We start from the raw sequence: 14,625 nt of genomic DNA, 5'->3' as shown, positions 1-14,625 counted from the left end.
AAAATGTTATAATCTTGGACAATTACGTGCCATTTGTTCCTCCACATAGCCATTTCTGCATTACACATTTAACATGCAGCAAGGCTTGGTTCACTTGCACAACAACAGTTCTATGAGGCAGACCGTTCTTTCCTCTATTTTAACAATTGGGGAATTGAGGCTGAGAGCCAGAACAAGATGCCACCTCAGTCCATGTGGAAACAAAGCAAGAATTTAACCCAGAGCTCAAATCTAGCACTTTATTCTCTGGATTGGACTCGCGTACTTTGGACCTACCAATCAATGACAGTGAGTGCCTTCTTTGTGTCTGTTTAGGGTGCAGAACACAGTAAGAATACATTACGTGGAAACCTGTGAGAATTTAAGTGGGCACACCTGGAAGACAGTGAGTTAATGTTTTTCTGGATGAGGCAGACTTGGGGGGGGGGTGTCACTTGGCACATGACTGAAGCAGTGGATTGATACTTGTGATTAGCCTTTCTCTGTGTCAAGGGGGAGGAGGTTAAGGGGGGAAATCTATGGGCACTTCGAGATGACCCGCTTATTGAACAGTCGTCCTAATTTCCTTGCGGCAAGCTTACATTGAAGTTATGCAATGCCTGCTTTTTATTGAGCATTTGTTCTGAATTGTTTGCCTTAAGATTATACTTCTTCCTGATTATCGATCATTTTTTGCACTATTTCAAAGTGGACCAGTGGTGCAATGGGTCAGTGTGTCTGACTGTCAACCAGAAGGTTGGTGCTTCGAGCCCATTCAGGGATGACTGTAGGCAGGATTCCTGCATCACAGGGTATTGGGCCAGGTGGCCCTGAGGGTCCCTTCCAACTCTACAATTCTACAATCTATGATTTCCCCGTCACTTTCCTAACTGCAAGCAGTTCAGCTTGATTTTAGAAACATGGACTTGTTGACTCGCGGTGTTTTAATTGCAGAATGTGCTTGAATCCCTTTGATCATAGTGGTCACAGGAGCTGGGCAAATGATGGTCTCCTTGGTAGCTCACATGGGCTTGCAGAGCGGTTCTTCTACGTTTAAGAGTTGCAGAGAAGGCAGAGCCAAAGGGCCCTTTAGCTACTGTTCTTATAATACAGGGCTTGTGAATTGCCTCCTTCCCAGCCCAGAGCAGCGTCGTCACATGTGGATTTTTCAGTTGCGGTAGCGTTGGGATGGGAAGAGATAAGCCCCAACACAACGTCAGCCTTTGATGCAAGTCTTAGAGCAGTTTTCTCTGGGTGGGGCACTGAAAGGCTTACGCAGATGCTTTTCTTTTGACAATGGGGTGAACGAGTCTGATCTCTCTTTGCACCTGCAGACCTGGCGCTTTTTCTGCACTCAGAACTGAAGGCGCCAAGAGGCGCAGCAGCAGAATGCAGCCCTGAGTTAGGCTGCCAAGGTGGAGAAAGGGCCTAGGGTTGTTCCGCCTCTGAACATTTGCGATTAGGACATTCCCCCATCTGTGGTATTATTTCAAAGCTTAGCTTAGGACATGTTCCCCACTGCCACGCACGGATATATTTAGCCGATTCCTTTCCCTCTCCCTTGGGTCTCCATCATTCCAGGCATAGCTCAGACGCAGCCCAGGCCCTCGGTAGATGCCTCTGCACTGACATATACTCTCCTTCCCCCCTTTCTTTCTGGACCCACCCCTGGCCCTGGTGCGAGTCTCTTCTGACGTACTCTGCCCAAAATGTCACTTGTGGTTCCATATAGGATAAGGATCTGGGTGATGGCAAGGAACAGCTGCAGCCAACGGCATCAGATGCTCTCTGGGGTGGCAGCTGGCTCCAAGGGGCTGCCCCCTCCCCTGCCTGCACTGCACTGCCTGCTTGTAAGTTTACAGGCCCGCTGGGTTCTCAAGAACCTCAACATGGTGCAGAATCGGGCGGCAAACACGAAAGAAAGCACAGTCTTTGGGGGGTAACGATTCATTCCGGAGAAGCAAAGACCTCCTCACACACTAGGAGTAAATTTCTCCACCCCCCGCCTTCCAGCTGTTTGGGGCTACCACTTCCATCAGCACCAGCCTGCTCGAGGAGGTCATAGTGCTTCCATCGTGACAGAAACCAATTAAATTTGGGAAGCATTGATGCCCATCTTCCATCATTTCCATTGAGGCCCACCCAAGGCCTTCCGCCGCCCCACAAGGGAAAGGGGCGCCCTGGAACCCCTTGCAATCTTTTACTGGTGCCTCAGGAAATAAAACAACCGTGCAGGGTTGTCCTATTCAGACTGACATCTGTGGAGAGCTGCCCTCTGCGTTTTTAGCAGCTATATGGGATTTTTTTTTCAATCACTCTCTAGCCACACAATAACTTATTTAAATATATGTGAATGCAACATTGCCACCTTTCTTTTTTTAAAAAAAAAAAAGCACGGGAACCAAACAGAAACACAGAACCAACAAAGCAAAACGTGCCTTGGTAAAAAGTTGGCGGCGTGACCATACTTGACGCCTCTCCTGGTGACAGAAAGTCCGCTACGGCCTGGTCCTTGGTCCAAGCCTGCCCACCCCGTCTCTTATCCCCTGTCCCCCTACCTTTCGCTGTTGCTTCTCCCAGGCTGGGTCGAGCAGCATGTCGCGGTCCCAGTCTTCTTCCTGTGCCATGTAGTCCTCCGTCATCATGTACGAGTGGTTGTACTGGACGTGGGTCTCTATGTGTGTGGTCGACATGTTGCCTTCTGCCTTCTTGCGCCCCCTTTCCTCTCTCCTCTCTTGCTCTCCCTCACGCTCTGCAGCAGCCCCCTTCTTTCCCTTTTGCTCCCCTCAGCTCCTGTCGGAGGACAAGGCTCCCCCCAAGACTCTTCAGGCTGTGTGGTGGTTGTCTGCCTGCTTTGCAGCTGCACCTGTCAAAACCAGCCCACGTGACCAGTCCTCAATAAGTATTATCAGCCCTGGGAGGGGGGATCAGGTTCCATCTTAAAAAGGCCAAGGGGAGGGGACAGCACACATGTCCCTACCAACCAGATGGGGGTGAAGACAGCTGCTGGCAAGCCAAGGACCCCCCCTTTAAAGCACAGCCGGTGGGCTCTTAAAGGAGAAATAGCCCCACCAAGGTGTGGGGAAGCCCACGTCTGACACCAGCCTTGCTGGACGGAGGAAGGATTGAGGGAAAGGTGGAAACTGGTTCTTATTTGGTCCAAATGTGTCCGAGGTTCATGGGTGGTGGGGTGGGGTTATTTCGATCAGTTCCTACTGAGATACCAGGAAAAATTCCTTGGATGCCATCTGCTTCAAGAATAAATATATGTCCTATGAAGAAAAGGTTTTGTGAGACTCTGTTTTGGGAAGGAAGCAAGGTCCAAACACTTGGGGTCGTGTTTGGACCTGGGTTCCAATCCCCACTAAGCCATGAAGCTTCCTGGGTGACCTTGGGTCTCTCTCTCTCTCTCTCTCTCTCTCTCTCTCTCTCTCTCTCTCTCTCTCTCTCTCTCTCTCTCTCTCCCTAGGCTGCTTCACAGAGTTGTTACTGGTGTAATAGAAAAATGAGCAAAAGGTTCCTAGATGGACTCCTGTGACCTTGGGGTGTTCCTTGGTTTCCCAAGCACACACTGAAAACTGCATAGTAAAGTTGTTTTCCAGAAGAAAAGGCAATGGGCTCAAGGCTGGAGCCTTGCTTGCTTCTTTTGAGTTTTTCAGTAGTGGAAGAAAGGCCCCGTGCATAGAGTAATAGAATTGTAGAGTTGGAAGGGACCCTGAGTATCAAGACCTGCAATGCAGGAATATGCAACTGTCCCATATGGGGATTGAACCGGCAACCTTGGCGCTATCAGCGGTATGCTCTAACCAGGCAGAAATGTCCAGATGCAATATCCTTTTCACCACTGCTTTGCATGTTCCGGGACTGGAGTCCTGGTACTGAAAAAGAAGTTATGCTGAACATTTGGGATATGAAAAGTGGTCCTGAAAGGGCCATTGCATCACCCTTCTTATTTATATAACTATTCATTAAGTTGCAACCTCATCAGTTGCAATCCCAGTGCAGTTTATGCTCCAAAATCAATACATTAAAGCAATACCATCCCAGTAATACCCGGTAGCAATGGCTAACAAATTAAAACTTATATTAAAATACAAGCAAAATTAACAACACAGTCATGGGCATTATTTCATGGTTGGTTTTCTCGACATTAATAAACCTTGTGATGCTAATATAGCTCAGTCAGTAAGAGCATGAGACTCTTAATCTCAGGATTGTGGGATCGAGACCCACATTGGGCAAAAGATTCCCGCTTTGCAGGGGGTTGCAGGGCTAGATGACCCTCGTGATACCTTCCAGCTCTACGATTCTATGTCTTTATTTTACCTTATTTTGTGACCACTTCTGGTCTAGAAATCTCTCAATAAATAAATAAAACAAATCCCCTCCAAAAGCCTGGTTTAAAAAAAGTGCAGCAACCAAATAATTGTTGCATGCCACCCCAATCTCTGCGTGGTGCAAGATCCCCGGGGTCTTATCCAGATGCTTACCCAGATTTCATGTTTCCTTTTGGAGTGAGACACAACAGAGGCTGTGACGTCTTTATGATATATGATTTATTTACACATATATATGATGGAGGGGTTCACAGCATTAACACCCCAAAAGCGTCTTATTTCTCCCATAGCCGCAGCCTTGGATTCAAACAGAAATTTAACATTGCTCTCAAACTTTACCCTGACTCTCTCTCCAGCTTGCTGCTTTACTTCACCAGTGCAAACTCTGCTCCAAACACTGGGCTTTGTCTTCACAAGCTAGTCTCACCTTTTCATTTGTTTCCCTTAATGGCCCATCTCCCAGGCTATCACCTCAACACAGGAAGCTAACCTGGCTTATATTTCAACACTTGCTGGGTCCAGGGGTAGAAAGGTCTTGCATACAGCCTACTTCCTCTCCCCCAAACTCATAGCATAATGAAGAAGCCAATTGTAGTACCAAGGAAAGGGAGTTTCATAGGCAAGGTGCCACCACAGAGAAGGCTCTAGCAGGCTTCACCCAACACGCTCCTCCTCTGCCAAGCTCAACAAGCCTGGATAAGTAGAGGCCCTTCTTCCAGTATTTGGGTCCTACATCATTTAGGGCCTTGCAAGTTAATGTTGACACCTCCGGTAGCTAATAATAATAATAATAATAATAATAATAATAATAATAATAATAATAATAATTTATACCTCGCCCATCTGGCTGGGTTTCCCCAGCCACTCTGGGCGGCTTACAACAGAAAAATGAAATAAAACAATTAAACATTAAAAGCCTCCCTAAACAGGGCTGCCTTCAGATGTTTTCTAAAAATCTGGTAGCTGTTTTTCTCTTTGACATCTGATGGGAGGGCGTTCCACAGGACAGGCGCCACCACCGAGAAGGCCCTCTGCCTGGTTCCCCGCAACTTGGCTTCTCGCAACGAGGGAACCATCAGAAGGCCCTCGGTACTGGACCTCAGTGTCCGGGCAGAACGATGGGGGTGGAGACACTCCTTCAGGTATACTGGACCGAGGCCATTTAGGGCTTTAAAGGTCAGCACCAACACTTTGAACTGTGCTCGGAAACGTATAAGCAATCTTCTTCTGACAGAAGGGCGATAATCCTTTCCATCGTGCTGAAACCAGAACGAATAAGCCCCCTCCCTCCCTCAAAATTTAAAAGCGTCACCTCTCCACGCTCATCTGCAAGCAATAAGCTCCAAGCGCATTAGCGTGGACGAAATGATTATGTGTCTCTCACCGAGCTAAAAACCAGCCCTATTAGCACAGGGCAATGGGAGAACCAGCCTAGGTGACATTTCTAGGGGGCAGGAAAACAGCCCTGCAAAAGACTCATTCGTCCTCTCCTGTCTGGGATAGGCGATGAACCCACATTTGGGACAGATTCCAAAGAGGTTTAACCTCTTTTTACTCTGCTAGCATTTCCATAACCTGGTGAAGCCTCTGTGCTTCAGCAGGGGGCTGCTCCTCCTGTTACACTGTGGCTATTCTTAGGAGCAGTGGGAAAGTGCTTAAGAGAAGGACAAGAGGCCCAAAGAACATCTCAGGTTCGGGTGCCTGAAAGCAAAGTGACTTCGACCCGTGCCTTGAAAACCCAGATCCTGCCCCAGGAAATTTCATTTCTTTATCACCTTTCCTTTCAAGGCGCTTATACAGAATGCTCCAACTCCCACGTTATCCTCACGACGACCCTGCAAGGTAGGTTAGGCTGAGGGAGAGTGACCGGCCCAACATTTTAGTCTTCATGACAGCTGTCACTCAGCTAACTGAGCTACAGGACTAAGCGGGGATTTGAGCTGCATTGTATGCTCTAAAACAGGGTTTTCCAAACGTGAGTTTCGAGCAGTTTTTGGACTACAACTCCCATCATCCCGGACCACTGGCCTTGCTAGCTAGGGATGATGGGAGTTGCAGTCCAAAAACAGCTGGAGACCCACATTTGGGAAACCCTGCTCTAAAACAACCCTGCAAAGTAGCTGGGCTGAGACAGAGTGGCTGGCTATGGGAAGATTTCAACCTCGTCCTTAAGCATGACTCTAACCCTGGGGTTCCCAACGTGGTGCCTGTGGGCACAGGAGTGCTCACATGGATCTCTCATGGTGCCCAGAAGGCTCTTGCTGAGAATCACTGTATTTACTAGAGTCTAATGAACCATCGATTCCAATATGCATGCTAATTTTTGCAACATAATTTGGCAAAAAAGGTGCACCTTAGACTCGAGTAAATACTGTAGAGGTTTTAAACATGTTACTTACTTCTGGTTCCTGGGAAGTTGGAGTGGCAGGTGCTTTTCTCTCCCTTGGAACTACATTTCCCAGCATGCACTTGGCTCTCAGCTGTTCAGAATGGACTCAGGCATTTTCCTTAGGGGCCAAATGAGTTTATAGCACATTTAGAGTGGTTCTACGCTAATCATGGAGGAGACCAGAGAACCCTCTTGTGGCAAAGAGCAGCCATGACGGTTTGTGTGGTTTTTAAGTGAGGGAGGGAAGGAATTGAGTGGATTGCTTCAAGTCTACCTTTTTGAGATCAGCCAGAGAAGAAGAAATACAAAAGAAAGAAGAATTAAGAAGTGGGGGAGAACAAGAGAGGAGTAGGAAGGAAAGGGGGAGCAGGGAAGGAAGAAAGTATCAGAACCTGAAATATCCACCCAGTTCTGGGATGAGATTTTTTTTTATAGAAATAACAAAAGTACTGGGGAAAACCTGTTAAAAAAATTCAGTATAGACAACAAAGGCTAATTGCATAAACATTTATTTGCTTATTTATTGGTGGCAATAGTATTCTAGCTAGAAATTGGAAAGAAGCAAACGATTTAAACGTACAAAAATGGTATAATGTAATTTGGGAACTAGCATTTTCTGAAAAACTGATGCAAAAACTTTTCCCAGAGTGCAAAAAAAACCCAAGAGACCTTAATGGCAGACTAGTGGTCAGCACACGAACGAAGACTAATTTTACCTTCTGCATTCAATAATACATTTTCCTTCATATTGATATCAGCAACTTTCTGTCTCCCTCCAGTTCTGTGTTCGCATGAACTTTACTGTTATAGTTTACATTTGAGCGATGCCTTTGGGTTGGGAAAAGCGGGGCAGGGCTGGGGCAGGTTGGAATGTTTGATTGGTAATCTTTTACTTCTAGTTAGGGGGGAAAAAGTGGAAATATCTAGCAGCAGTCCAGACAAGCCTTTTTGAAGACCAGGAGCTGAGTATTTCCCTATGTTAGAAAGCCTTTCTGTTGCGAGTCTGACCTTGCAATGGGGGTCACTTGCTGCTCCTGTTCCCCCCAGCCACCTCCGGAAGGCGGCAGCCCCAATTGCAGGAACTGTTGGCTGACCCTGGCCTCAGTTTCCCTTCCCATGTTGACTCCATCACATCCGATTTTAGATCAGGGATCGTAGGAATCGGCCTCCTGGGCCAAATTGGAGAGTTGGGCAGTCACGGCTTGTAATGCTTCTGAATACCAGTTGCTGGAAACTGCAGGAAAACAATTTTATAGACTGTATTTATATCCCACCTTTTCCTCCAAGGAAACCAAAGTGGAATACATGGCTCTCCCCTTCCTCATTTAATCTACCACAACAACCCTGTGAGGTAGGTTCGGATGAGAGTAAGTGACTTGCCCAAGGTCACTCTGTGAGCTTCACAGAGGTCTTTCCAAGGTCCTAGTCTGCCACTCTGACCACTACAACACAGAGTGGTTAACGAAAATGTTTATGAGCGCACATGTGTGTTTGAATCAACAGAAACATATAGACAAGTTGTAGATTAAAATAAAACCATCTCCTTTTATTTTACATTTCTCTACAAGAATTCAAGTGGGACACAGATCCTTAAAACTCTGCTATAAGAATTTCAGCTAGAATTCTCCTTGTTTGCCAGCCTACAACTGAGAACAACACTAGAGAGCTTTGGGTCCCCCCCCCCCCAATCTGATCAGATCCTTCATCTTTCTCTGTCTTCCAGTCCACAGCCCTTCTGGGCTCCTTTGGTTTGTTGCTCTTTCCAGGTTCTTCTCATTTTGCGGCATTAGTGCTAAAATGTCCTCATGGGAGGGAAGTAACCCCTGCAGAAAGGAAGAATAACAGACTCAGTTTCAGCACAGAGTAGACAGTTGGCGCCTGAAGGTGATGCCAAACATTTAAAGCACATTTAGCGCATACTGCTTGTCCGCTAAGAATCCTGGGAACTGTAGTTTCCCTCCCCCTGCACAGAGCTGCAATTCCCAGCACCCTTAACAAACAAACAAGCCCACTAGGACTGGTAAGGTGGAAGGCAGGGAGGCCAACAGTAGGTGGCGCCACAGTGAATGGCAAGCAGAGCCAACTAATTGGAGGAGGAGGAAGAAGCTGATGATAGGCAGTGCCAACCCTTGGACTGGTTGTAAGTCAGAAGGTAGACTGGTGCAGGCTGCCTGAGGTTGGTGGGGCAGTGAGTGCCCCATTTGCTCTTATGGACCTGTCTCCATTGGTTGGACTTTATGACCTCCAAATCCCCTCTAGGACCCTATGCTCTTGCACAGGTTTGTTCCGTTTTGACAGGGCTGGGTATGCTCCCAGCGCATTGGCTTCAGAGCAGTAACAGGGACCCTTCTCAGGGTTAGGAGACTCGCAGCCATCTCTCAAACCCCAATGGAGAACCAGGTGATGAGGCGCTCGCCTCCGTGCTGAAACACTCACCGCTGTTGTACTTGCACTGCTTCAGGGCCTCGTTGAAGCCCTCGCACAACGTTAGGTCGCTCTGGTTGGTAGCGCAGTCGAGGAACTGCTTTATCTCGTAGTGGCAGGGGCCGAACTGGGATCCCTGATAGGCTGGCTGCGGCCTGGACTCCTGCAGACAAGGAAAAGAGAGGAGCAAATAACCGCAGGTGAACCTTTCCGAGAAGGGACTTCACCCGGGAGGAAATGGTTTTGCAGATGTAACGTCTCCCGATTAACCAAGGACAGCTCTACCAAGCTAATCTTCCAGGCAGGCTTTGCCTTTAATTAAACCCATAGCCAAACGGCTTAGCGTCAAAGTGTCTACTTTTAGCTAGCAAGAGTCATCCCATGGAGGTCAAGAGGATGCCAGGCTCTCTCCATCTCCAATGATGGCCACTACCCCTGTCCCACCTTGCATAAAATAGGTCTATACATGCACAGACATTCCCCCCCCCCCAATTGCTGCTAGAGAAGTGTTTCTGCTGAGTGTGTGGCATGCAACAATGCTGGGAGGGCAGGTGGGTGTGGCTTGGCTGGAATGGTCTCCTGGGCGAAATGGAGGGGCCTAGCAGACAGAATTAGGCCCATGGCTGGTGGTCTGAACCCAACCAGAGATGGCTGTGAGCAGGATTCTTGCATGGCAGGGGGTTGCAGTTGTTGTAATAATAATAATAATAATAATAATAATAATAATAATAATAAACCACCCTTCATCCAGGGCATTTCACAGAATAAAATGTCCGTTGAGGTACCATCCAACTCTTAGATTCTATGAACACTCTCCTGCATCAGATTTTAGACTGCAATCTCCTCGGGGCGGGGATTTATCATCTTGTATGCTGCATTACAGTGCATAACCATAAGGCAGATCAGCGGTTCTCAAACTGGTATGGCAGGAGAGGATGTGAAGTGTGGCAGGAAGATTCAAGAACAATAAAAGAAAATGTCAACATTTCAGTACAGGATAGGATACGATAGGATAAAGATTATTTTTGGGGAATGTACAACCAGTAACAGCATCCACAACTCTCAAGAGCACTGGCTATTCTTCTACAGTTCTCCACAGCATATTGTTGTGAACAGGGATCTTCAACTCTGTCAAATATGAACGATCAGAAAAGAGAAAGGCTTCTCCATGTTGATGAGGAGGTGAGAAAAAGCAAGCTCACGCCTCTCATTGAATTTGTACACACACTCAAGGTACGGTATATATCTAAGAAGCTTGATTATAATTATATTCTGGGACTGATTCCTGTTCTTATGTAGCTGCATTGTTTTATAGTTTCCGGATGCCCCATGATCATATCATAAAGTGGTTGTGTTCGATGTTTTCCAATGCATTTTGTATTGATAAAAAATTTGGTGCGGCACAAACAATTTTTTTATCCTGAAAGTGTGGGCGCAGAGGAAAGTTTGAGGACCACCGATATAGATGAAGAAGAATGCACAGAAAATTGCACTGTTGTGCACTTAGAAGGCTAGCAGTCATTCCTACCCCCTTAGTGACACAGACACACACACACACAGAGCAACTTGACAATTACAGCCTCACCTGGACAGCACCGCTGGCTGGCTTGGCCGGCTCGGAGCTGCTCCCTCCGCTGAAGGCCCCGGTGAGTGCGCCACCAACCACATGACCCACCGCAGAGCCAACAGCCACTCCTGCCGCGGTCGTAGCCATCTGGGCCATTAAGCCAGGCTGTTGGGGCTGAGCTGGAGCAGCCATTGCCGAAGGAGGAGGGTGAGCTGGGGGGTGGGCATGAGATGGGCTGTTGAGAGAAAGAGAAGAGGAAATAAAAGAACCAATGAAAACTTGGTTCAGGGGTTGCCAACAGAGTGGTCTTCTCCAACCTGATGGACTATGACCGCCACCAACCAACCAGGTGCATTTTGCACCTGCCTGCCAGCTACTTGCCACCAAGTCAACATGCCCGGGCGCCAGAATGACTGACACCTGGCGTCTCCACCATCTGGAGGTGCATGCCTGGAGATCCTTGGATCTGGACTGTGCTCACACACTAGGGACACGTCCTGTGGAATTCTACCTGTCACATTTTATCTGCACAACCAGAATGAAATTCAGGAACCAAAAAGTCGTATTGAAAAATGGCAACTAGGCATTCCGTTTTGGCGACTGTAACCCTGGTCTAAGAGGCCATTTGGCACCTAGCTTACCGTATTTTTCGTTCCATAAGAAGCACTTTTTTCCTCCTAAAAAGTAAGAGGAAATGTCTGTGCGTCTTATGGAGCGAATGCGTGGTCCCTGGAGCCGAATTGCCCAGGGGCATCGTGCTTTTTAAATACTTTTTTAAAGAAAGAACTAAAGGCTAACAAGAGGAAAAGAGAAAGGAACCAGCTCAGCAGCTGATTACAAGAGATCAGAGAGGGAGATAAGGGAGCTAGCTCCTTCCCAGTCCCTCCCGGCCCCTTGCCTAGGCCTCAATAGTTGTCTGCAGAGGGAGACATGTGACTGGCTGATTAGATTATCTGTCTGGAAACTGTAGAAATGGGTCCCTTTCCTAGAGAAGCTGCAGAACTGTGAGTTGATTTTTCCCTTTGCAAGGATTTTTTCCCTTTGCAAAGAAACTCGGCAACTTTGAGCTGATCCTAAAAAATGGCGCTTTCCCCCTTTGCAAAAAAGATGCACAACTCTGAGCTGACCCCCGCCCCCCCAAAAACGGGGCTTTCCCCATTTGCAAAAGAAGCTGCACAACTTTGAGCTGACCCTAAAAGAAATGGAGCTTTCTCCCTTTGCAAAATAAGCTTCCTCAAATATTTAATTTGGGGGGGGGGGGCAAAGGCACCTAGGCCTCTAAGAGTTGGCTGCTATGCCTAGGACAATTCAAGAAAGCAAAAAAAAAAATTCCCTTGTTTTCCTCCTCTAAAAACTAGGTGCGTCCTGTGGTCAGGTGCATCCTATGGAGCGAAAAATACGGTATATATCTGAGTTTCTAACACTGCTCTCAATGGCCCCCCCCCGAATCAATTTTGTGGGGCAGACAGGGGGGAGGGGAAAGCCCCATTGTGCTGGCAAAAGCCCTTGTGTTCAAATCTTCGTGGGTTCCTGCTGTCACAACCGGCTAGCTGAATCTGGCACAGCTTTTGGTTTACTTCTGACCCACCAGGGAGCAGAGTTCACTTTCTTTCAAAACAATCTAAACACAAGACCGACGTTAACACAACCAGCAATTCCAAAAGGTCACCTTGGGATGCTCGCCGATTTTTGCCATCAAGTGAAACAGCAGGTAAATACAACTCAAATATTAGATTTGTATCCAGAACGTTCTAGTCCAGGCACCCCCAAACTCAGCCATCCAGATGTTTTGAGACTACAATTCCCATCATCCCTGACCACTGGTCCTGTTAGCTAGGGATGATGGAATTTATAGTCCCAAAACATCTGGAGGGCCGAGTTTGGGGATGCCTGTTCTAGTCCTCCCTCTTCCTCATCCCAAATCCTTGTAATGTATTTATTTATTTATTTACAGTATCTCTGGCCCGCTCTCTAGTGAATATTTTCAGTCTGCAAACCTGGAGAGCTGCTGCCAGCCAGCGTAGGCAATACCGAGCAAGGTGGACCAATTGTCTGACTCTGTATTAGTCAGTTTCCTGTGTTCCAATATCCTGACCTGAAGGTATCTTAGCACCTCCACGAGGCAACAAGTTCAATGCTGGAAATTGATGGGGGAAATCTAAAAACCGTGTGTGTGTGTGTTTCCCAGTAAACTATTGAACTGCTTGCTGCTGCCTTTACCAGGGAAGGGAGAGGTTATGGAAACAAAGCCTTAGAATGTTCCAGAAAAGAGCACCTTGCAAAAACACACACCATAAAACCGAAACAGCCACATTTTTTTAGAAAGGAAGAAAAAAAAAAGCAGCATCCTCACTACCAATTATTATTTTGCAGTTTAAGACTTCCAAACAGCCTTTTCTCATTCTAAAAAGTGGAATCTCATTATTTTAACCAGGCCTGATCTCACTGATAGCCTTCAGATCTACGAGCAAACCAACAACCTTCAGCTACCCACACTCAAAAGCAGTGACGCACGACAGAACCTTCTAGGTGTTGGTTCCTAATTTGTGGAATGCCCTCCCTGCTGAGTTGCCTCTCCTACCCTCCTTAAAAACATTCCTGTTTTCCTGGGCATTTGATGGCTGAAAGATACTGTTCCTAAGTGACCTTGAAATTATTACTATTTTTTTTACCAACCCTTCACCCTAAGGTCCTGGGACAGGTTACAACCCAGCAAAAAACTCAAATCGGTAGAGCCTGAGACTCTTGATCTCAGGGTCATGGGTTCGACACCCACAAAGGACAAAAGAGGGTTGGACTAGATGACCCCCATGGTCCCTTCCAACTCTACAATTTGATGAACTTACAATGACGGGAATAAGGTGCGTCCATTTATAAGGTGGGGGTCCTGATTAGTGGTAAGCGCGACAGTTTTATGTTCAATTCACTGCTACTGTCTTACCCCTTTGGTGTCTGCTGCCCTGGGCATCTCTGGGAGGATGGGCGGGAAAAAAAAATTAAAATCAACAACCTCCTCCCCAAAGATTATTTTATTTTATTTTATGTGAATTGGGAGCCACCCCAAACTTCCCCACCTATTTCCAGTGTCAGAACTCGGCATTTTTGACCCACAAGACACACTCTGGTATAGTGGTTAGAGAGTCAGTCTGAGGCTAGGGAAAACAGTCAAAAAGCTCATTGCATGACCTTGGCTGGGCCAGCTGTTCTCTCTTAACCTGGCCTACCTAACAGGGTTGTTGTGAGAAAAAAACTGAAGGGAGTGAAGAGAGGTCACCTTGAGGTCCTTCGAGAAGCGACAGGATACAAACGCTATAACACAAATACATAAAGAAATGTGCGTGTACAGAGAACGATTTTCTTCCCTCCTGGTATGAGGCGGGGAGTGATAGGGGTTTTTCCCCAGGACAGAGGGAGGGCCCTTGCAACTGCTCCTTTGAAAACTAAGCCCTTTCTTATTTAAAGGTGACTTTGCCAACCTCGCTGCTTAGACGCTGCCCTCGTACCTGGCCACGGTCGACCGGGATCCCACGCTCCGGCTGCCCCTGGGCATGTTGATCTTGGGTCTATTATATCAGCGCTGCTCCTGACTGCCGGCCGGCCTTCTCCTCCTCCTGCTGCTTCCTTGCAAAAGACACTCCGAGTCTCCTTGAACTCGATCGTTGCGCAGCTAGTTTCAAGAATGGAACCCACGTGGTTCAGCATCAATCATTAGAATTAGAACGTTCGCTCTGAGCAGGCGCAAAGCCGCGCAGCCAATGAAGTCTCTGCCCTCTTCTTGCCGACGCTAGTTTGGAGACACTTCCCCCCGCCCATTCACAGACACCTGTCCTCCCCCTCCTCATAGAGCTATAAATTGTAGAGGCGCAGCAACGCCGCCTATTGACGGAGCTTTCTGGTTCCTTTTGACGATTAGGTAAATATATTGTAAA

The 14,625-nt window shown here is 47.3% G+C and overlaps 2 protein-coding genes across 2 annotated transcripts in view; both read right to left on the bottom strand.

Moving 5' to 3' along the window:
* Positions 1–2,895, bottom strand: part of ACTN3 (actinin alpha 3) — a 46,773-nt gene extending 43,878 nt beyond the window's left edge. Inside the window, exon 1 of the mRNA XM_035099438.3 lies at positions 2,538–2,895. Within this exon, the coding sequence (XP_034955329.1) occupies positions 2,538–2,672 (135 nt within the window). The 5' untranslated portion in view covers positions 2,673–2,895. The remainder of the gene's footprint in view (positions 1–2,537) is intronic.
* Positions 2,896–8,226: 5,331 nt separating this feature from the next.
* CHCHD10 (coiled-coil-helix-coiled-coil-helix domain containing 10) lies at positions 8,227–14,361 on the bottom strand. Its single transcript, XM_035099203.3, has 4 exons — positions 14,200–14,361; positions 10,715–10,931; positions 9,142–9,292; positions 8,227–8,528 (listed from the first exon to the last, which is right to left on the bottom strand). The coding sequence occupies exons 1-4, from the start codon at positions 14,244–14,246 to the stop codon at positions 8,509–8,511; spliced, it is 435 nt and encodes a 144-aa protein (XP_034955094.1). The 5' UTR covers positions 14,247–14,361; the 3' UTR covers positions 8,227–8,508.
* Between the last annotated feature and the right edge of the window lie 264 nt (positions 14,362–14,625).

This window comes from Zootoca vivipara, chromosome 16, assembly GCF_965207765.1.
Source record: "Zootoca vivipara chromosome 16, rZooViv2.hap1.1, whole genome shotgun sequence".
NCBI lineage: Eukaryota > Metazoa > Chordata > Lepidosauria > Squamata > Lacertidae > Zootoca > Zootoca vivipara.
This window is presented reverse-complemented; position numbering and strand designations above follow the sequence as displayed.

Bases quoted from the DNA above. Each gene is read 5' to 3' on its own strand.
- CHCHD10 (XM_035099203.3), bottom strand. From the start codon at position 14,246: ATGCCCAGGGGCAGCCGGAGCGTGGGATCCCGGTCGACCGTGGCCAG. The intron at 10,932-14,199 runs GTACGAGGGCAG...TTCTCTCAACAG, and splicing joins TCCCGGTCGACCGTGGCCAG to CCCATCTCATGCCCACCCCC. The intron at 9,293-10,714 runs GTGAGGCTGTAA...CCTTGTCTGCAG, and splicing joins CAGCCAGCGGTGCTGTCCAG to GAGTCCAGGCCGCAGCCAGC.